General features: G+C 42.8%; 1 protein-coding gene and 1 pseudogene across 1 annotated transcript; both read right to left on the bottom strand.

Moving 5' to 3' along the window:
• Window positions 1–1,813: 1,813 nt before the first annotated feature.
• Window positions 1,814–22,138, bottom strand: RAB33B (RAB33B, member RAS oncogene family). The gene is made up of 3 exons (XM_055404832.2): window positions 21,951–22,138; window positions 21,551–21,818; window positions 1,814–4,610 (listed from the first exon to the last, which is right to left on the bottom strand). The coding sequence occupies exons 2-3, from the start codon at window positions 21,797–21,799 to the stop codon at window positions 4,170–4,172; spliced, it is 690 nt and encodes a 229-aa protein (XP_055260807.1). The 5' UTR covers window positions 21,800–21,818; window positions 21,951–22,138; the 3' UTR covers window positions 1,814–4,169.
• On the bottom strand, window positions 11,844–12,240 carry LOC148774839 (large ribosomal subunit protein eL33 pseudogene; annotated as a pseudogene).
• Window positions 22,139–22,644: the final 506 nt, after the last annotated feature.

The raw sequence follows: 22,644 nt of genomic DNA on the forward strand, positions 1-22,644 counted from the left end.
AAATTTGCTGGCATATTGAGTGCAGCGCTTTCACAGCATCATCTTTCAGGATTTGAAATAGCTCAACTGGAATTCCATCACCTCCACTAGCTTTGTTTGTAGTGATGTTTTCTAAGGCCCACTTGACTTCACATTCCAGGATGCCTGGTCTAGGTGAGTGATCACACCATCGTGATTATCTTGGTCATGAAGATCTTTTTTGTACAGTTCTTCTGTGGCTCAGCTAGTAAGGATTCCGCCAGCAACGTGGGAGACCTGGGTTCGATCCCTGGGTTGGGAAGATCCTCTGGAAGAGTAAGGCTACCCACTCCAGTATTCTGGCCTGGAGAATTCCATGGACTGTATAGTTCCTGGGGTCACAAAGAGTCAGACACGACTGTGCGACTTTCACTTTCACCTGCACCCAAGTCAGTCCTCATTCCACTACATATGGCCCCTTGGAGGTTCAACCACACCCTGCCTTGCTGGTTTCATTTCCCAGTGTTCTGACCACCCCTTCATTTCGCCACACACTCACTCCTCTGCCTCAGAGCCAAGGTCATGCCATTTCTGTGCTCATCGTCCTTTGTATCTGCCTCTTTAATTACATCTACCACATGACACTGGGGCTTCCCTGGTGGCTCAGAGGTTAAAGCGTCTGCCTCCAATGCGGGAGACCCGGGTTCGATCCCTGGGTCGGGAAGATCCCCTGGAGAAGGAAATGGTAGCCCACTCCAGTATTCTTGCCTGGAGAATCCCATGGACGGAGAAGCCTGGTAGGCTACAGTCCATGGGGTCGCAAAGAGTCGGACACGACTGAGTGACTGAACAGAACAGAACAGAACAGAACCACATGACACTGTAGAACTCCTTCTGGTTAATGCATTATTTTCTAAGTTCTTCAAGGACAATCTTGTTCATCTATGCAGCTCACCGCCTAACACAGCTGGAAAGTGCATAGCAGGCACTTGACAAATATTTGATAAATCAGGTTATTTCAGCAAATGCAGTGAATTAGTGTTTGCCATACAGGCTTCCCAGGTGGCACAGTGGTAAAGAATCAGCTTGGAAATGCAGGAGAGGCAGGAGACTTGGATTTGATCCCTGGGTCAGGAAGACTGATCCCCTGGAAGAGGAAATGGCAACCCACTCCAGTATTCTTGCCTGGAAAACTCCATGGACAGAGGTGCCAGCAGGCTCCAGTCCAGGGGGTCGCGAAGAGGTTGACATGACTGAGTGACTGAACATGCACATACACAGGCTCCAGTGAGTTTGCCCCCCAAAGACCAACCTATTGTCTTATTATTCAATTTAAAAAGCAGTCTTTCATGAATAATGTAATTTTGCGTTTGAACAGAAGAGGAACACATACGAGATAAACTGACCAGGGAGTGTGGTACGAACTTCAGAGGCCCCGAGCCCCAGTCCACATTCTCCTAAATCAGTTATCTGAGTACAGAGACTGTAATTTTACCTTTGCCACATCTTCCTCACACATTTTATAGTTACTCATTCTTCTGAATCCTCTGACCTCTAAATCTAGAAATGTCAATCACTCTTGTGGTATCCGCCAACTGCACTGAAGTGTTTATTCTTAAACAAGGTGGACTACTCAGCCTCACAGATGAAAAAGCTACCCTATCAGCTCATTTTAAAACTTAGGGTTTTTACCTGAAAACTTCTTTAACCTCGAATGTATTTCCAAATAAATTTTCAAATGAGTGTTTTTGTTTGTTTAATGTATTACACATTACCTAGAAGCCAAGGGAAAAAAAAGAAACTTTTTTTTGGTTTTATTTTCTACTCAACCAAAGAAAGAAAGTAAGCTACAATCTCCGTATGTCAAAGCTGGTTTATTGAACTTCATGAGGGCAAAATTACAGTGACGCTACTCCACAATAAAATTATTTAACTCTTGGTTTAGATTTCATGAAGAAATGTATTAGCAACATACTGTCAATAAAGCACTGGCATTAAGAACTAACTTTATTACAGCCTGGATTAGCTTCCTTTGGTGTTCTTCCAAACTATGACTTTTCCAAAACATATCTGAAGTTTTCAACCAAAGGACACAGTTAAAATAAACTCACATGGGAGTTATAAAATTTGTGACTTGTGCTTTGAAAATTAATAATAGCCACCATTTTGGAAGTGATTTGTCAATAGTTGGTGAAGTGTTTTATAAATATTTTGGAAAATATCTAAAAGCTTCATCCCCATTCAACTGATAAGTATGTTCTTTTTAAAAATGAAAACATGTATCGAAAAAATTAAAACAACAAATCACCACAAACGGGATACAAATATTTTTAAATTAATAAATATTAAAGTGGAAAAAATAAGTCCTTTCAGAGAACTTTAAAGGATACTTACTACTAACTCCTTACAAAAAGAAATAAAGTTAAATTACTTTTTAAAAAATTATTAATAACAGCACTGAAAAAACATAAATGTGCTTGGAAAGTCTGTTAACTTTCTTCCCCACTTTAGAAAATGTTTTGATAAGCAATAAACAGATTCCCTTCTTTAAAAAACTGTTAACACCCACAACAATTGTAACAGCTGTCACTGTTTTGCTATAAAAATAGTTACAAATTAATATCAATTTAGATAAAATCAAACCACTTTTAATTCTAGCATGGTAAGAAAAATCGATTAATCTCATTAAAAACAAAGACAATTTCTTTTTCCTTAAGGTCTAGTGTTTAAAATAAAATAATTATTTCCTCTAATTATTATTTTCAGTTAGTTTACTTAATAGAATTATCTTGTTTTTAGAACTAAATTACTCAGCCAGGACCACATGATGATTAAGTAAAAAATTCTAAACTAGATTAGATCACATATTTCATTGGTTTCCCACATTCTGAAAATATTTTAAGTATAATCACCTTTCGGCTTAATTTCCTCTAAAATGGTAAATTCAGCAATCTTTCAGAATTAGTGAATGTGCACACTTCAGTTAAGAGTTCATGGCTTACATTCCATTCACGTAATTGCTTCATATGCAAGCTTATTATTTCTTATGTGCAAAGTCTTACATTCAAAACAAAAGTATTTAGGGTAAAATACTTTCTGAAATATTCTTTCCATCACTGAGGGATTGACTAGGTATTTTTTAATACCTAATTTATTTTTCATACTGAGGAGTAGTAGTTTGTTGTGACCATAACATTTAAAGATTTAAACAGCAGTACACTGTGACACAATTCTATTACAGAAATAAATGTAGACTCACAGCAATTATAGGTATGCCCTCAGAGTTACAATCCAAATGGAAGAGATGATGAATGCGTTTAGGCATTAAGTTGATTGGGGATGGGGATAGCATGAGATCCTATATAAGACACACAGCTTGAAATGACTAAAAGCCAGGAATTGGAAGGTCTCCTGTGGCAGCCAGGAACCATGTTTACTTATTTCCCCTAAACTATAATTTCTCAAATCTTTCAGCTAGTTTTTTACTATTTAAATATATCAAAGTATAAAGCACCTTATGATGACATTTCATTTGCATTAAAATCTGATTTACTTCTGCATATTTTATAGAATTACTCTTTTAAAAAATAACAATGATATTTTTATAGACCTGAATGACACTGATTACAAAGATCAAACATCTAGAACTGTTGGGAAAGCCATTCTTTCTGGGCTGAGAACCAGAAAACATTCTAGGTCTTCCTCCACCAGATCTGAAGTCTTGGCTCTTAAAATGTACCAATAATAATGCAATTAATATACTAACAATACAAAGAAAGAACTCTATGGAGAGGCAAATACCAGTTTTTATCCTATTGAGAATACTTCCTATTCAAAGGACATACCAGTAAGTGTCCTAAACGCTTAATATATTTTTTCAATTTCAGAAACGCAGGATTAAACAATCACTGACTCTTAAAATCCCATTATGCTCTCATATGAAGCTTCCTCCTTGAGCTCTCAGTGTGAAGATGTTCTGATTCATCCTAATATTGCTTCATTTCAACCTCACCTGAAAACATTTTCCTTGTGGTGTCACAGTGACAAACTTGACTAAGTAGACACAAAATACAAAAATAAGCATGACAATGATAAACAGTAATGTGTCAGGATGATCCACTGTATCCAAGATTAAATTCTATGACTCATCGCTGTCATACTTCAGAAGTATTTCTTTAGTCAATATTAGACACTGTAATAAAGACTGTGATTTAGCACCAGCATGTCATTGCAGGCTTTGGTTCAGGCTTCAGGGTAATTCCGTTATCAGGGGGTTGACTAAGCATTAAGGGTTTGTGGCTCTTAAGCTTATGAGCCAAGGTCATAAATATAGCTTCTACATGGTCATTATCATTGGGGTTTTTAGCAGAGGTTTCAAACAAAGGCATACTGTGTGTGTCAGCAAATTTTTGTGCCAAGTCTGTGGGTACCTGAATGGCACTTCTCAAGTCACATTTATTGCCAACAAGAATCCGTGGTATATCGGTGGCTAGCAAATGCTGTTTGCATTCTTCTATCCAAGACGGCAGGCTATGAAAACTCGCCATGTTGGTCATATCATACACGAAGACAACAGCATGCACGTTTCTGTAGTAGTGCTGGACCATGCTTTTTCTGAATCGTTCTTGTCCTGCTGTGTCCCATAACTGGATCTGAAAGTGGGAAAAAAAGAGAAAAACTGAAAATTTCATCCAGTTATACATATAGAAAAATTTCACTACCTTTGCACAGTCCTTTGTACTTCTTCACTTATGCTACTTTGCTCCCTTCTAAAATGCCTTTTTGGTGTTATTTATGTGATTTAAATGTCATGATACTAGTCCAGTTACTTCATGATTAACACAAGTGTCAGAACAAGTACTTCAATTTAGCACTTTAATTCAGTAAGTCAAGTTTGTTTGGAAAAATTATACCTCAAAAATTGATTTTAAAATGCTAAAAGAAACAGGTATCAGATTTTAAAAACATCTTAAGTGTCTAATTTCCACAAATTTGGTTACAATATGCCCTTCCCTGCCTTTCACTCATGTAATTTAAAATAGCAGAATTAGGATAGATGTGAAAAGTCATGAGGTCTAGCCCCCATATCAACATATATACATCTGACAAAATCCAGGCCCCTTTAAAAAATTTAAATGACTAGGAAGTCACTTATCTATTCTAAACATCTCTACCATCTACCTAAACACCTCTACCAATAAAACTATTCCAATACTTCCTAATGGAAATATGGGGTGGCAGGGGGGGAATGATATCTAAAGCTAAATACAACAAGTCATGTGTTATGATTCTCTTAAAACATGGAATTTATTGTGCCTCTGCTTAGTTCCTAAGAAAAATTAAATGATGAGAGTACTAATCACAGTGGAAAAGACTAGGGACAGAGAGGCTCTAACAGCTTTTTTTTAAGTTTTGGTTGTGCTGGGTTATCAGTACACATGGGCTTTCTCTCGTTTCAGCAAATGGGGGCTTCCTGTTGCGGAGCATGGGCTCTAGGTAAGCGGGCTTCAGTAATTGTGGCACATGGGCTCCGCTGCTCTACCCCATGTAGGATCTTCCAGGACCAGGGATTGAACCTGTGTCTCCAGCACTGGCTGGAGGATTCTTATCCACTGTGCCATCAGAGAAGTCCCTTAGATAATTTTTAACTGAAAGACTTGTATTATTTATAGATACTCAGAGTATGGAAGCCTAAATAGATGACTTCTCTAGAGAATATCAATAACCTCAGATATGCAGATAACACCACCCTCAGGGCAGAAAGCAAAGAGGAACTAAAGAGCCTCTTGATGAAAGTGAAAGAGGAGAGTGAAAAAGCTGGCTTAAAACTCAACGTTCAAAAAATTAAGATCATGGCATCTGGTCCCATCACTTCATGGCAAATAGTTGGGAAAACAATGGAAACAGGGGCAGACTTTATTTTCTCGGGCTCCAAAATCACTGCAGATGGTGACTGCAGTCATGAAATTAAAAGACGCTTGCTCCTTAGAAGAAAAGTTATGACCAACCTAGACAGCAGATTAAAAAGCAGAGACATTACTTTGCCAACAAAGGTCCGTCTAGTCAAAGCTATGGTTTTTCCAGTAGTCATGTATGGATGTGAGAGTTGGACCATAAAGAAATCTGAGTGCCAAAGAATTGATGCTTTTGAACTATGGTGCTGGAGAAGACTCTTGAGAGTCCCTTGGATGGCAAGGAGATCAAACCAGTCAATCCTAAAGGAAATCAGTCCTGAATATTCATTGGAAGGACTGATGTTGAAGCCGAAACTCCAATACTTTCGCTACCTGATGCGAAGAACTGACTCATTGGAAAAGACCCTGATGTTGGGAAAAACTGAAGGCAGGAAGAGAAGGGGACGACAGAGAATGAGATGGTTGGATGGCATCACCGACTCCATGGACATGAGTTTGAGAAAGCTCCAGGAGTTGGTGATGGACAGGGAAGGCCAGCATTCTGCAGTCTATGGAACGGCAAAGAGTCGGACATGACTGAGTGAGTGAACTGACAGCAATACCAAAGGAGAGGAAAACTGAGGGGATGCTACAGATGGCCCCAAAATAAGTAGTATATAAAAGAGGAAGTGCTGAAACATGGCAGTAAGTGCTCAATTAAGATGTAATGAATTAATGAATACACTTTAAAAATGTGGTTAGAGATAGAAATATTGATCACCACTCTCAGGCTATCTTAATTTTTTAGTTCTGATTTTTCATCTTTTTTTTTTTTTATGGTAGCTCTTCTTAGTCCAAGTGTATCCATTTTTGAAAGAGTCTCCCTTTCTTCCTAAGTCTAACTTTGTTCAAGGTAGAAATATAATATAAGGCATATCCTGGAAATACTGCGGATTCAGTTCCAGACCACTGCAATAAAGCAACTATCACAATAAAACAAGTCACATGAATTTTTTGGTTTCCTACTGCATATAAAAGTTTTGCTTACAGTATACTGGTAAAGAATCCGCCTGCAATGCAGGAGACCCTGGCTCAATCCCAGGGTTGGAAAGATCCCCTGGAGAAGGGAATGGCAACCTGCTCCAGTATTCTTGCCTGGAGAATTCCATGGACAGAGAAACCTGGCAGGTACAGTCCATGGGGTTGCTAAGAGTCGGACACAACTGAGCGACTAACATGTTGAACTTTCAAAAGGTAGAAACAATCCAAATACTCACCAACTTATGAATGGATAAATAAAATACATATCTATATAACGGAACATTATTCAGCCATAAAAAGGAATGAAATACTGACACATGCTACAGCATGGATGAAGAAGCCAGACACAAACGACCACACTTCGTAACATTCCACGTGCATGAAAGGCCCACCGTGAGGCAAGTCTCCAGAGACAGTAGACAGACTCGTGGTTGCCAGGGTCTGAGGGAACGGGAAGAATGAGGAGTCACTGATACTGGGTGAGCGGTTTCCTTCCGGACTGGTGAGATGCTCTGGAATTCATAAGTGATGATGTGACACAGGCTTGTGAACACACTAAAAACCACTGAATGGTTTATTTTCAAAGCACAAATCTTAAACACCTCAGTTTTTTAGAATGAAAAAAAAAATCCCACTTCAAACTGTATCTTTAACATTCAGAAAGATATTTGGGGAATAATTTGGATGATCTATATAAACGCCATCCAAAGAACTGGAACTGACTTCTTCCTCTTTTAATAACGTTTTCCCAGCTCAGGTATTCAAAATTCATTTCATCGATGAAGAATAATGATTTATAATGTTTTAAGCAAGAGGACATATTTAAGTTAAAAAAAGTAAAAGGACACAAGAATGTAACAGACCAAAACATGAACAACGGTTGTCTTACGTAGAGAACAGACTCATGGACGCAGCAGGGGAAGGAGAGGGTGGGACGAACTGAGAGAGCAGGACTGAAATGTATTGAAATATACACATTGCCAAGTGTGGGACAGAGAGCTACTGGGAAACTGCTTGTAGCGCAGGGAGCTCAGCCTAGTACACTGTGACAACCTAGTGGGCGGGAAGGGGTGGGAGGTGGGAGGGAGCGTCAAGAGTGAGGGCACATGTGTACTACCTATGGCTGATTCACACTGATATAAAGCAGAAAACAACACAATACTGTAAAACAATTATCCTCCAATTAAAAGTAATTGTTTAAATGGTTGCATTTAAGGCGAATTTCCCCCTTTATTTCTACTTTTCTGTTTTCCGTAACAAACGTACATTTGTTTTAACAAACTAAAGTTAAAAAAAAAAATCATGCAGAATTTAGACCTGTCTCAAAGAACTGTGACGGAGAAGGCGATGGCACCCCACTCTAGTACTCTTGCCTGGAAAATCCCATGGGCGGAGGAGCCTGGTAGGCTGCAGTCCATGGGGTCGCGAAGAGTCGGACGCGACTGAGTGACTGCACTTTCACTTTTCACTTTCATGCACTGGAGAAGGAAATGGCAACCCACTCCAGTGTCCTTGCCTGGAGAATCCCAGGGACGGCGGAGCCTGGTGGGCTGCCATCTATGGGGTCGCACAGATCGCACAGAGTCAGACGCGACTGAAGTGACTTAGCAGCAGCAGCAAAGAACTGTGAAAGTCCTCAATAAATGAAAGTGGTGATGGTGAGGCTATTTATCCTTAAGAAAAGTGCTTGTTTAAGCTAGGACTGACTCAACAATAAGCCTCCTCCCATCAATCTTACTCAAAACATTCTGGTCATATCAAGACTTCCAAGAAATAAGAAGTATGGGATAATAACTCCTCACACTTTACCAGAGAGCCTTAAAAGTATATACTATGTTAGTGAGTCACTTACAAAGAAATACTGCTGTTTCTCAGTATCCATGGGGGATTGGTTCCAGGAACCCCCACCAAAATCTAACACCAAAATCCACGGATGCTCAGGTCCTTTATATAAAATGGCATAGTGTTTGCATTTAACTTACGTCTGTATATTTCAAGTCATCTCTGAATTACTTATAATATCTAATGCAATGTAAATGCTATGTAAACAGTTGCCAGCAGTGGGCAAATTCAAGTTTTGCTTTGGGGAATTTTTTTCCCCCAAATATTCTCCCATAGATACAAAGGGTCAACTGAATTTAAAAGGAAGCTTCAATGTTTCACTCACTGAATTACTGGAACAAGTGAAGGCCTAGCACACACTGTTAGGCTGCCTGCTGCCTCCCAGGCCTGCACTGAGGTGAGGGCAAAGAGAGGACAGGACAACTGATAGAAACCGTCAGCCCAAAGGCTGGAGAGAACCGCCACTGAAAGAGAGGCAGAGACAGCTCCCGCGGGGAGCACACCTCATGACAGCCTAGGAGAGTCTGAGGTTCTGCTCCGAGTGCAGTGGCTCACAAGGCTTAGACAAGAGAAAATGACACTTGGGAAACCAAGGAAGTGGCATGCTTTTGTCTGGCAGATGTTAAGTCAGGAAGTGTTTTCAGAGCAATTTTTCCCAATTTAATACTTAATATTTTAGCAAAGAGAATGGCTCAAAGGTGCTTTTACAAGATATTCTCCCATCTGAGACACTATAAAGACAACATAAAATATACTTTAAAAATATTTCATGAATCCCTACTTAAATAAAAGTATCAAGTTCCAACCAAATGGCAACCTGTTTGCTAAATCTTAAGAGAAGTTTCTTACTATTCAGGAAAGCTCTTTTTAGTAGTTTTATTACAAAAGTGAGAAATGATCTGGCAAACTGATTTAATACATTTTTGCTTGACTAAAGAAGATAGGGTATTAGCCCAAATGATCTTTCTTTCTTTGATCAGCTATCAAATTTCCTCTTCCCCTGTTCTTTCAAAGACCACATTTTTATTGCAGCTCAGCTGGTAAAGAATCTGCCTGCAATGCAGGAGACCCCAGTTTGGTTCCTGGCTTGGGAAGATCCGCTGGAGAAGAGATAGGCTATCCACTCCAGTATTCTTGGGCTTCCCTTGGGGCTCAACGGGTAAAGAATCTGCCCACAATGCGGGAGACCTGGGTTCAATACTTGGGTTGGGAAGATCCCCTGGAAAAGGGAAAGGTTACCCACTACAGTATTCTAGCCTTGAGAATTCCATGCACTGTATAGTCCATGGGGTCGCAAAGTCGGACATGACTGAGTGACTTTCATTTTTCACTTTCGGCTGGTAAAGAATCCGCCTGCAATGCAAGAGACCCCGGTTTCATTCCTGGGTCAGGAAGATCCCCTGGAGAAGGGATAGGCTACCCAGTCCAGTATTCTTGGATTTCCCTGGTGGCTCAGACGATAAAGAATCTGCCTGAAATGCAGGAAGATTCCTCCGGAGGAGGGCATGGCAACCCCTTCCAGTATTCTTGCCTGGAGAATCCCCATGGACAGAGGAGCCTGGCAGGCTATACAGTCCATGGGGTGGCAAAGAGTAGGACACTACTGAGTGACTAAGCATGGCGCTGTTCTTTCAAAGAACACATTTTTATTACTTTTGCTTCTAAGCAGCCTGTTTAAGAGATCATCTGATGATTACATAAAAGCTTCTATTAATAGCTTGTGATGTAAGTCAACACCGTAACTAGTGTTAGTAACACTGGAACAGAACTGTTTCCTTTCAGCATACTGTACAGAGTAGGAATATGCACATCTGACGTATAGACACACATGGCAAACTGTAACAATAAATGTTAGCTTCCCTAACAAGGAGAACTGACACATTTTGTGTGACTAGAAATACTTTAGAGGAAGAATTTAATTATAGCATAATGCAAGAGATAGGAAGTCAGCAAGGAAAGAAAGGAAGCAAGAACTAGGCTATAAATTCCAGTCCAACCACCAATTTGTGGGACCTTGATCCAGTCATTCATCTTTTCAAAAGCCTGTTTTTAACCTTAAAATCAGGGCTAATTTACATAACATAATGAGCTCATCTTTTGTTTTCATTAGCTGTGGTCTTAAGAGTAAAGAATACACATAATTTGGAAACAGCAATCTTAGCTATCTTCCCTCCCTATGCTTTCTCTGCTTATTTGTGAATTTTCCATTATTACCATCTCGCCCGAAGGTATTAGTGTTCACTCAAAGAATTAATGCTTTTGAACTGTGGTGTTGGAGAAGACTCTTGAGGGTCCCTTGGACTGCAAGGAGATCCAACCAGTCCATTCGAAAGGAAATCAATCCTGAATATTCATTGGAAGGACTGATGATGAAACTGAAACTCCAATACTTTGGCCACCTGAAGTGAAGAGCTGGCTACTGGAAAAGACCTTGAGGCTGGGAAAGATTGAAGGCAGGAGAAGGGGACGACAGAGGATGAGATGGTTGGATGGCATCACTGACTTGATAGACATGAGTCTGAGCAAGCTCCGTCAGTTGGTAAGGGACAGGAAAGCCTGGCATGCTGGAGTACATGAGGTTGCAAAGAGTCAGACACGACTGAGCAGCTGAACTGAACTTAAACTACTCATATTTATTTGGGGTTTTGCACAGCCCAAGTATGTTCCAGGCACTATGCTAACTCATTTACAAGCACTATCTAATTTAATATACATGGCCCTAATGTAACAATTACCCAATCTTGCAGATGAGCAATTTGAAGTTTACGACAAAGAATGAGATGGATGGATGGCATCACCAACTCGATGGACGTGAGTTTGAGTGAGCTCCGGGAATTGGTGATGGACAGGGAGGCCTGGAGTGCTGTGATTCATGGGGTTGCAAAGAATCGGACATGACTGAACTGAACTGAAGGTTATGTAACTCACCTGAGGACACAAAGAGACTATGAAACCTTTTTTTTTTAACTGAAGTACAGTTTAAAATTTAATTGGTTTACAAAACTGTGTGAGTTTCAGGTATACACCACAGTGATTCAGTTATGCTACAAAGTTGTTTTTTTTTTTTTAAACAAATCCAAACTTTTATTTACTTTCTGTTTGATAAATTTAAATCCTTTCGGGGTACAGCATCACAGGAATTCTGCATCCAATGACCTTAACAGAAAGGTTGCTTCAGAATTTGATACAAACCATGCCACTGTTTCCATAAGTGCCAGTTGCCTTTCCCCACATAATTCTGCTTTTGTTAGGTTTTCCACCAGAAGTTACTGTGTTTTTGCTTTGTACACACAAGTACATCTCTTGCCTAGACAGAATTCAGTTTCATCTTGAGCACAAACATCTTCAGTTTTACAGAGGGCTGTATGCTCCCTCTGGGTCCAGAGACCCCGCTTACAGCCGGCAAAACTGGCCTTGGACCACAGTTTTCCAGACATATTATTAAGAGTTGTGCTAGAAGTCCTGTTCCCAGCAGGCCTCCACAGGCTCCAAGATGGTTGAAAGAGCTATACTACTATGGCCCTACAGCCAGGATTTAAACCTGGGCTAAGTGACTCTATTACGGATGAGTGTTGGTTTTCCCAGTCTGGCTGCTGCTGCTGCTGCTGCTAAGTCACTTCAGTCGTATCCGACTCTGTGTGACCCCATAGACGGAAGCCCACCGGGCTCCCCCATCCCTGGGATTCTCCAGGCAAGAACACTGGAGTGGGTTGCCATTTCCTTCTCCAATGTGTGAAAGTGAAAAGTGAAAGTGAAGTCGCTCAGTCGTGTCCGACCCTTAGCGACCCCACGGACTGCAGCCTACCAGGCTCCTCCATCCATGGGATTTTCCAGGCAAGAGTACTGGAGTGGCTTGCCATTGCCTTCTCCGTCCCAGTCTGGCATACAACCCCAATTCTGTTTATTGTTGTTCACTTTTCAGTCTTTTAAGTCCAACTCTCTGCGACCCGTGGACTGCACCACGCCAGGCTTCCCTGTTCTTCACCATCTCCCAGAGATTGCTCAAACTCATGTCTGTTGAGTTGGTGATGCCGTCCATCTCCTCCTCCTTCTCCCTTTTCTCCTCCTGCCCTCAATCCTTCCCACCATCAGGGTCTTTTCCAGTGGGCTGACTCTTCACCGGGTACTGTTAATAGCACCTCATTCTCCTTGGGGAACCACCCCTCCCCTGCCTTGAATTCACGTGACCACCCAGCCAGGCACATGACCCATCCCCACACCCATGGCACCACCACAGTTTGGGGATGGGCATATGTCACAGTCTCCAAGCAGAATCACCGAGTCTTCATTTTAGTACTTGTGTTAGAACTGACAGAAAAAGAAGTAGTTTCTTCTGAGTTTTCAGCTATGTGAAAAAAAAAAATCTTATTTTGCTTAAGCTAATTTGAGTACAGAAATCTGACACAGACTCTAAAACAAAAGATCTTAACTACTGATGAAAGATCCCTGGAAAATTAATAATTCCATCATATCTCACATCTGTGTACAAACACCAACGTTGCTACTTTTCAAAGAAGAGCTATAAGAATCACAGGCTTCTGATCAGGCTGGAAGAACAACGGGAACTCTGGCCTGGTTCCAGGGATCCTCAGATAGTGGAATGGCTTGGGTCTGTGAAAATGGAGACATACAGGACTCAAGACCAAACCACTGCAGACTCAAATATCACAGTTTTCTGAGCTAAGGAGTCACAGATTAAGATTCCTTTTCAGGACACCCCAACTGTCAATACTCCCATTCACTGAATTCCAGTGCAAACCAAATCAAGAAGACCAATTTGGTATCTTGCTAACCGCCACCACCACTTCTTCTTTTTAACTTTTATTTTAATTGGAGGCTAATTACTTTACAATATTGCACCATTACCACTTCTAAGATGAATTCTCAATTTAATTCTAGTTAGGCAAGGTGTAAGATGTCTTATAAAATATTCTTTGACTTATAAACATTGGATTACTTTTAATAAAGATTAAGACAAAATAATGGAGAAGGGCAAATAATCTGGTTTCTATCTGGGTTCAGCATTCACGGCATATCCTCTTCATTACGCTGTGAAGCCAAGTTCCAGTCCACTCTCTAAGCATGCTAACTATACTGGGCATTTTGTCTTCATCTACCTATGCTTCCCAACTTCATCTTCATAGTCATGATTATTTCCTCCAATTCCACACTTCTAGCTGCCAGTCCAACATTTCCATATGACTATAACACCATCTCAACAAAGAAATGATTAACACAAAATTGTTTTACAGAGCCTCTCAAAAATCAATCTTCCATGAAAGTGAAGTCGCTCAGTCACGTCCGACTCTTTGTGACCCCCCGTGGACTGTAGCCTATCAGGCTCCTCCATCCATGGGGTTTTCCAGGCAAGAAAACTGGAGTGGGTTGCCATGTCCTTCTCCAGGAAGAGATCTTCCTGACCCAGGGATTGAACCCGGGTCTCCTGCATTGTAGGCAGACGCTTTACCGTCTGAGCCACCAGGGAAGTCTATATTCCTTATCTCTACTAAAGATACTACCTACCTTCAATCAATCAGACCGACAACCTCAGCCATCTGAGTCCTCCTCCTCCTCTTCACAAAAAGCCAGTAACTGAAGCCTTTTGGCTTTATCATCAAAATATCTTGTGTCATCTGTTTCTTTCCATTAGCTTCCCTCATCACCCCAATTCTGGATTTCCAGAGCAGGCTACCAACTGATCTCCTGTTTCCAATATATGCAAACACTTATCTGAGTCCTATATAGTTTAGAAACTGAGCTGGACACTGGAAGATGTCTATGGAATTATCAGACATGGACTCTGTCCTGAATAAGACCTAATAAAGGAGGTAGACACACATACAGTACAAACAGCAAAGATTTAAAGACTCAGGTAAGGTGCTAAAGGAAGTTGAGAGAAACAAGAAATAGAAAGGAGAATGAGAGGTAGGGAGATTCCTGACAGAGACACACTGAGGTGAATCAGGAAGAATTACATGTGGTGAAATATGGAAAGGGACGTTATTCCAGGCAAAGAGTGGGAAATGAAAACAGGAAAACATAGGGATAAACAAATAATTGGCTGGACTATAGGGCACTCAAAGGGAATTAATGGGGGGAGGGGGAAGTTAAGTTAGAAAAGCAGTCTGGAGCAAGACAAGGAAAGTGAAAGTGAAGTCGCTTAGTCGTGTCAGACTCTTTGCGACCCCATGGACTGTAGCCTACCAGGCTCCTCGGTCCATGGGATTTTCCAGGCAAGAATACTGGAGAGGGTTGCCATTTCCTTCTCCAGGGGATCTTTTCAACCCAGGGATCGAACCCGGGTGTCCCTCATTGGAGGCAGACACTTTACCATCTGAGCCACCAGCAAAGTTCCCAAGAGAAGGAAGGTCTTATGTTAATTTTAAAAGTTGGAACTTATTACAATACAATGGAGAACTACTCTGGGCATCTGAGGCATAGGAAATTACTCTCCCTAAAGAGCAACATTAATCTGGCATTTTGGCAACAAATGCCAAATTTGTACAAAATTAATTGTATAAAACAAATTATAGAGGGCTGGGGTTGGGAGATGAGTTGAACTGCTACAATAGAGCAGAGCATAAAAAAGATGAACCAAGTCCCCATCTGCTTTGCAAATAGGTTCATCTGTACCATTTTTCTAGATTCCACATATATGTGTTCATGTATGTGATTTGTTTTTCTCTTTCTGACTTACTTGATACTGTATGACAGTCTTCAGGTCCATCCACATCTCAGCAAATGGCACAAATTTTTTTTGTTCCTTTTTATGGCTGAGGAGTATTCCATTGTATAGGCAGTGAAAAAGATGAGCTAAGATTTTGAAAGAAGAATGGATGAGAGAAATCATCCATGTAGAAAACGAACTGGATTTAGGGAGCAAAGCAGAATGGCGAGGCCTCCGGGATGAGGAGGACACCATCAGGACCGTGTAGGTCACGTAGAGGAGAAACAGAAGAGGCAGATTTGAGAGGAATTTTGAGGTGAGGGAGGGCTTATCCAAATAGCCATGTCTACAAAACAATAGGGAACACACAGTGACAGATGAGGAGTGAGGGCTGGGCCAAACAAAGCTTTGGAAGTTATCTTCATAGACGTCAAAAGTCTACAAAGGAGAGAATGCAGACAGAAAACCAGTTCATCAAGGGGCAGATCCAGGTGCACTCAGGATTCATCCTCAATTGCTGCCACATTTATCTTCCTAAAACACTTGGACTTTTTAGCACTCATACAAAATGAAATCTAGATTCTAGCTATTTAGAAACTCTTCAGAAGTGTTGCTACCAACACTGAAGCAATTCTTCTCACTTGCCACTTTTCCACGGGAACCTTTAATCCTGCTGGAGCATCCCGCTAAGGTTACCCATCAAAATACCCCTCCAGTGAGAATGTGCCCTCCACTAACATCCAAAAATAACCTGGCAGCCACCTACTGCCTGCTTTTGCTAGTCATCTTTCTCTTGTGGTGGTTGTTCAGTTGCTCAGTCGTGTCCAACTCTTTGGGACCCCATGGACTGCAGCAGCCGGGCTTCCCTGTCCTTCGCTAGCTCCCAGAGTTTGCTCATGTCCAGTGAGTCAGTGATGCCATCCAATCATCTCATCCTCTGTTTCCCCCTTCTCCTCCTGCCCTCAATCATCTTTTTAGGTATATAAACTTTATCCCTATGTAGGACAGCAAATCATCTATGCAGTGTATCAGAGTCAACAAATTTTTCCTGTAAAGGATCAGATACTAAGTATCTTAGGCTTCACAGTCCTAACAGTCTCTGTCACAACCACTCAACTCAGTTACCGTGGAGGAAAAGAAAGCACAATATATAAACAAATGAGCCTGGTTGTGTTTCAATACAACTTTATTATTTCAGTTCAGTTCAGTCGCTCAGTCGTGTCCGACTCCGCGACCCCATGAATCACAGCACGCCAGGCCTCCCTGTCCATCACCAACTCCCGGAGTACACTCAAACTCATGTCCACAGAGTCGGTGATGCCATCCAGCCATCTCATTCTCTGTCGTCCCCTTCTCCTCCCGCCCCCAACCTTTCCCAGCATCAGAGTCTTTTCCAGTGAGTCAACTCGTCACATGAGGTGGCCAAAGTACTGGAGTTTCAGCTTTAGCATCAGTCCTTCCAATGAACACCCAGGATTGATCTCCTTTAGAATGGACTGGTTGGATCTCCTTGCAGTCCAAGGGACTCTCAAGAGTCTTCTCCAACACCAGAGTTCAAAAGCATCAATTCTTCGGCGATCAGCTTTCTTCACAGTCCAACTCTCACATCCATACATGACCACGGGAAAAACCATAGCCTTGACTAGACGGACCTTGGTTGGCAAAGTAATGTCTCTGCTTTTTAATATACTATCAATGTTGGTCATAAATTTCCTTCCAAGGAGAAGGCATCTTTTAATTTCATGGCTGCAATCAGCATCCGCAGTGATTTTGGAGCCCAAAAAAATAAAGTCTGACACTGTTTCCACTGTTTTTCCATCTATTTCCCATGAAGTGATGGGACAAGATGCCATGATCTTTGTTTTCTGAATGTTGAGCTTCAAGCCAACCTTTTCACTCTCCTCTTTCACTTTCATCAAGAGGCTTTTGAGTTCCTCTTCACTTTCTGCCCTAAGGGTGGTGTCATCTGCACATGTGAGGTTATTGATATTTCTCCCAGCAATCTTGATTCCAGCTTGTGCTTCTTCCTGCCCAGCGTTCCTCATGATGTACTCTGCATATAAGTTAAATAAGCAAGGTGACAATATACAGCCTTGACGTACTCCTTTTCCTATTTGGAACCAGTCTGTTGTTCCATGTACAGTTCTGACTGTTATTATTTACGGACACTGAAATTTAAATTTCATGTAACTTTCACTTGTCATGAAATCCTATTCTTTTGGTTCTTTTTCCCCCAGTCATCTGAAAATGTAAAACTCAGCTTGCAGGCCACACAGAAACAGGCAGCAGGGCAGACGGTTTCTGGACTTACAGTGGCAATCACTTCATAATGCATGCAAATAGCAAACGACAACGTAGGACACCTGAAACTAACATAATATTGTATATCAACCACATTGCACTTAAAAAAAAAAACAGAAAAATAAATTAAAAAACCAGGCAGCAGGCCATATTTAGCCCTCAAGCATGGTTTGCTGATTTTTGCACTGTATCATAATTATTTTTGCCTAACAAAATGTCTTCTTTCCATTAAAATGTTTACTCATTAAATGTTTGATTTACCTATGGAGGGAGAGGCCCTGATTATTTTTCTTTAGTTAATATTAACATCTTGCATTTAACATGTAAAATCTCATTCACTACAAACGACAAGTAAGCTATCCCAATATTCAAATAGGAACTGAGGATCCCTAGTGAGAGACAGATATCAAATCCAACACTAGGTTTTAAAGATCCTGTCGATGTCTGACATTGTCACGTGCTGATATGAAAGGAAAATAGCTGCCATGATGAGGATACACAGAGACAGAAGGAGCATAAGGATTAAATACCTTGATTTAAATACCAAATGTATTTTTATTTAAGGAATTAACTATATAATTTTATCCAACTTTCAAAATTCTCCAAACAAGATTTTACACTTTCCATTATACATATATAGTACTTAGGAACAGATTAGCAAACATAGACTTTATCACATTTTATAAAACATTTTAAGTGATTCTGAAACAGCACTGATATAAGATACGCTTTCTGAAAAATTTACAGTCCACAAAACATTTAACACAACCTCTCATTTTTACCAAACAAGTAAAAATAATGTCTACTTACTAATAAATAGTAAAGTAACATAGAGCTTTCCAACTTTCACTTCAAGATGAAAAATTAGAAGAAATGTCATTTCAGGTTAGGCTTACAATGCTCCAAAGAGATAATATGAACATCTCAGCAGCACTTAAGACATAATCAGTTCAGTTCAGTTCAGTTCAGTTCAGTCACTCAGTCGTGTCCGACTCTTTGCGACCCCATGAATCACAGCACGCCAGGCCTCCCTGTCCATCTCCAACTCCCGGAGTTCACTCAAACTCATGTCCATCGAGTCGGTGATGCCATCCAGCCATCTCTTCTCTGTCGTCCCCATCTCCTCCCACCCCCAATCCCTCCCAGCATCAGACTCTTTTCCAGTGAGTCAACTCGTCGCATAATATAGGTTAACAAAAAAGCACCAGCAACATATGGAATAAAGCTCTTCTATATCACCTCATTTTTTTTAAAGCACCAAAAAAAACCTTAAACTTTTCCCCCACCAAAATACTCATATCTTTTTCTATTACAGAAATCTCTGTAATCTTTTTGACCACAATAAAAACCTCAAGTCTTACAGTTGGAAGTACAAGTCAATGGATAAGGCCTTAGAGAGAAGAAAAAGAAATCCAGCGTCTCTACCAACTAGGATACCAACTCAGGGGCGCTATCAACGCATGAGGTCAGGCTAAGGCTCAGGAAGGATGGTCACAGAGAAAAATGTTTTCTCCTTGATCCTCTCAACCAGAAGGATCAACTCTGTGCTCCCAGATTCATCCCATCTGAGGTTCTGCGTCACTTATCACCGCCAGCACCAATCTCGGAAGGTAAGCCTTCAGTGTTACACACTGGACATAGTTCATATGTTTAATATGCTGTAAGAATCTCTTAAATTTGCACCTGATTCATCTGTGATCCAAAGTATAAATGGCAACCTGAAGGCAGGTAAAGGGTCACTGAACCCCAACTCCTCGCCTGCCTCTGGTTCCTCTGCTTTGTTACTATCCTGCTTCCATTTGGGGGGAATACTGTCCCTTCAGCTGTCTGCCTATGCCCTACTCTATCTCTGTTTCACTCTGGTTGTGCAGTCACAGAATTGATGGTGTCAAAGAGAAATCATGACATTAAACCCCCAGGGGAGAAGAATCTTCTCAAGATCACTGACTCTGAGCCAAGTGCCTTCTATCTGTTCTCATCCAACCCTCATGTGAGCCTGATGGGGTACTATTATCCCAATTTTTCAGATGAGAAAAATAGACTCTGAAAGATTAAGGAAACTGCCTAACCACTAGACTAGCCAACCATGCCAATTCGCCTAAGACTGAGAGGGTTCCTGGGATGTGAGACTTTACACTGAAAACTGGGTAATACTGATCTCCCTATGAAGGACACATAGGCCTTTCACAGGTTCAGATTTGAGCCAGGCCAGCTAGGCTTCAAAACCCAGGCACTTTCTCTCAGAACTCCTGCCAAACAAACTCCCTCTCTAACCTCAGAAGTCCTATTATTTTCCTCCCCCAGAGGTTCCTGGGCCTAACTTAATTCTAATGGAAAATATTCAGCCTCTTATTCTACCTTTTTCTTTGCAATGTATGCAAATCTTTCTTAACTCCCTAATACAGTGCATCCAAAAGACCACCATTCCCAGCTTGAATGGGACAACGAAAAATTAAAGCTAAGATTAAAAGGCAAAAGGAACTACGGAAGACTGATGCCTTTTCAACCTTATTTTTCCTTTACTATCATTGGCAGTAAAACCCCTTTGGGGGTGGGGAGATGGGCCAGAGATTATGCTATGCTATGCTATACCGCTTCAGTCGTGTCGGACTCTTTGTGACCCCATGGACTGAAGCCCACCAGGCTCCTCTGTCCATGGGATTCTCTAGGCATGAATACTGGAGTGGGTTGCCATGTCCTTCTCGAGGGGATCTTCCTGACCCAGGGATTGATCCCAACTCTCATTATGTCTCCTGCATTGGCAGGTGGGTTCTTTACCACTAGCACCACGGGGGAAGCCCCTAGATTGGGGAACTAAAAACTAAATTGTTCATGTCTGAAGAATGTGGGTGTGATAATGAAGTGAGCCTATTTTTTTTTCCCCCACAGTGGACTGAGGTAAAGATGGACATCCTAATTTAAAGCAAAAAAGAAATAAATACACACAGTAAAAGGAAGGCAGAGCAGTTCCTCGAGTTCACCTGTTTTAAGGGATTGTATCAGCAGGTGGCTGAGCATCAGTCAGAGCGAAGTGTGTCGAAGCTTTACACTACCAGAAGGCCTCAGCCCTGTCACTGATGCCTTATTCTCCAATGCTTCCATTCCAATCCCTGAGAATCCCAGGCTGGGCCTTGAGTTTACTACCTTCTCCACTGGTACTGTGTTATCTAATCTCAGGAGCCACCAATAAGACTTGAAAGAGCGTGGCACCAAGAATATGGTCTGGCAACCCAATGAGGAACCAATGAGAACAGAATGTTTCTGCAGGAAAACAGAATTTTCTAAACAACTCAATGTCATCCGGAAACTACTGGAACAAAACTGCATGCAAGAGAATACCTAGGTACTTCCTCAAAGGCAACAGGGGTTTTACTTCCACAACACCTAGGGCAGTGCTCAAATGAATGTGTAACAAACAATATTTACTAAATGAAATTCCCATGCCTGAGAAATTTCACTATTTTTCCTCTGGCCTTACTTCACTAACTCCCAACACGTGAGAACCGGCCCATAAGTCAGTCCTACACGCTGGCTACCCAATGTGTGCTCCACTGACTAGGTGCAAGTGCATCACCGGAGACCTGGCCAAATCAGAATCTTTATTTGGGCAACAAACAAACCAACCAACCAACCCAGGTAAATCTCATGCACAATAAAGTTTGAGAAACACTGCCTTAGAAGTTTGCTATATACAAATCCTTCCAGTCCCCAACTCCCATCTTCACATCAGCGTGAGAGAAGATGAAGCGCACGCCCTGCATCGGGCCCCAGCAATTAACCCACGAAGGGGTTGGCAGACGTGTCATCCCAGGATAACCCTCCTCCCGACAGTCTCCCATCCGCTCACCTTGATACGCTCCCCATCAATCTCCACCGCTCGTTCTCGGAAATCCACCCCGATCGTAGCCTCGGTGCGGTCGGGGAAGCGGCCGGCGCAGAAGCGGTAGGTCAGGCACGTCTTGCCCACATTGGAGTCGCCAATCACGATTATCTTGAAGATGCGGGAGCGAGCCGGCGGCAGAAACCCTGAGCCCCCTGACACTGCACCGCTGGATGAGAAGCTCGCCTCCAGCGACGACTCTATGTCCGAAGCCATTCTCCTGACCCGCCCCAAACTGAGGCGGAGGGAAGGAGACACTGAGAGGCTGCGAGATTACGCCTCCGCCACCCAGCGCGCCCAGCCCGCGGGTTCCGCGGCTCAGCGTCCCCGGAGCCACCGCCCTCCCGCGGGCAGCGCGCGTGCGCACCTTCCCGCCGGCCTCCGCCCGCGCAGGTGTGCTGCCCACCAGCCCAGGCCCGCTGACCCCTCCGCCCGGCCTGCGGCTCCACCGCAGCGTCAGACAGGCCGGGGCCCGTCTGCTTGCGAAGGCACTGGGCCTGTCGGGGGCCTGTCGGGGGCGCGGAAGGCCGGCTGCTGAGAAGCCGAGCACACCGCCCCGAGCCCGGCACCCTGGCTGGCCCGGCCCCCTGGCTGGCCCGGCCCCGCCACGTCCAAGGCTCCCGCCCCCGGGAGGAAGCCGCGCGAGCGCTCGGCGGGCGGGGAGAGAAAGCTGAAAGGAAGGAGGTACCGCCAGGCACGCTCTCGCGAGAGCGCGGAAGAACCGCTCCGACGCTGGCGTGGGCGCGACGGGGACGTGTGAGGTCTCCGGAAGGTTCGGCGCTGTCCTCGGCTTCCCGTTTGGGCTCCCTGCACTTGGAAGTGGAGGCGGGTCCCCTCGGCTTGCAGCTGGGGGCCGCGGAGTCGGCCGCGTTCCCCGCTCCCTCAGGCCTCTCGGGGTCGCGGGAGATGAGACAGCGACCGGGGCTGAGGGGCGCGAGGCGCGGGAAACCCTTAGAGGCGCGCTCCGGCGCGCGGAACTTGAGTCTTGGCGGGAGCAGGGCTGTCAGGGAGCAGGCGGGAGTTCGAGGCCACCCGCCGCCTTCGTACGGAGAGTTTCATTA

The sequence above is a fragment of the Moschus berezovskii genome, chromosome 19 (genome assembly GCF_049115385.1).
Source record: "Moschus berezovskii isolate FMDL1 chromosome 19, NW_MosBer_1.0, whole genome shotgun sequence".
Lineage (NCBI taxonomy): Eukaryota > Metazoa > Chordata > Mammalia > Artiodactyla > Moschidae > Moschus > Moschus berezovskii.

What these genes read in the sequence shown, in the direction of transcription:
- RAB33B (XM_055404832.2), bottom strand. Translation starts at nt 21,799, where the DNA reads ATGGCTTCGGACATAGAGTCGTCGCTGGAGGCGAGCTTCTCATCCAGC. An exon ending in TTGATGGGGAGCGTATCAAG is followed by an intron (nt 4,611 to 21,550) that starts GTGAGCGGATGG and finishes TCCCACTTTCAG; the next exon opens with ATCCAGTTATGGGACACAGC.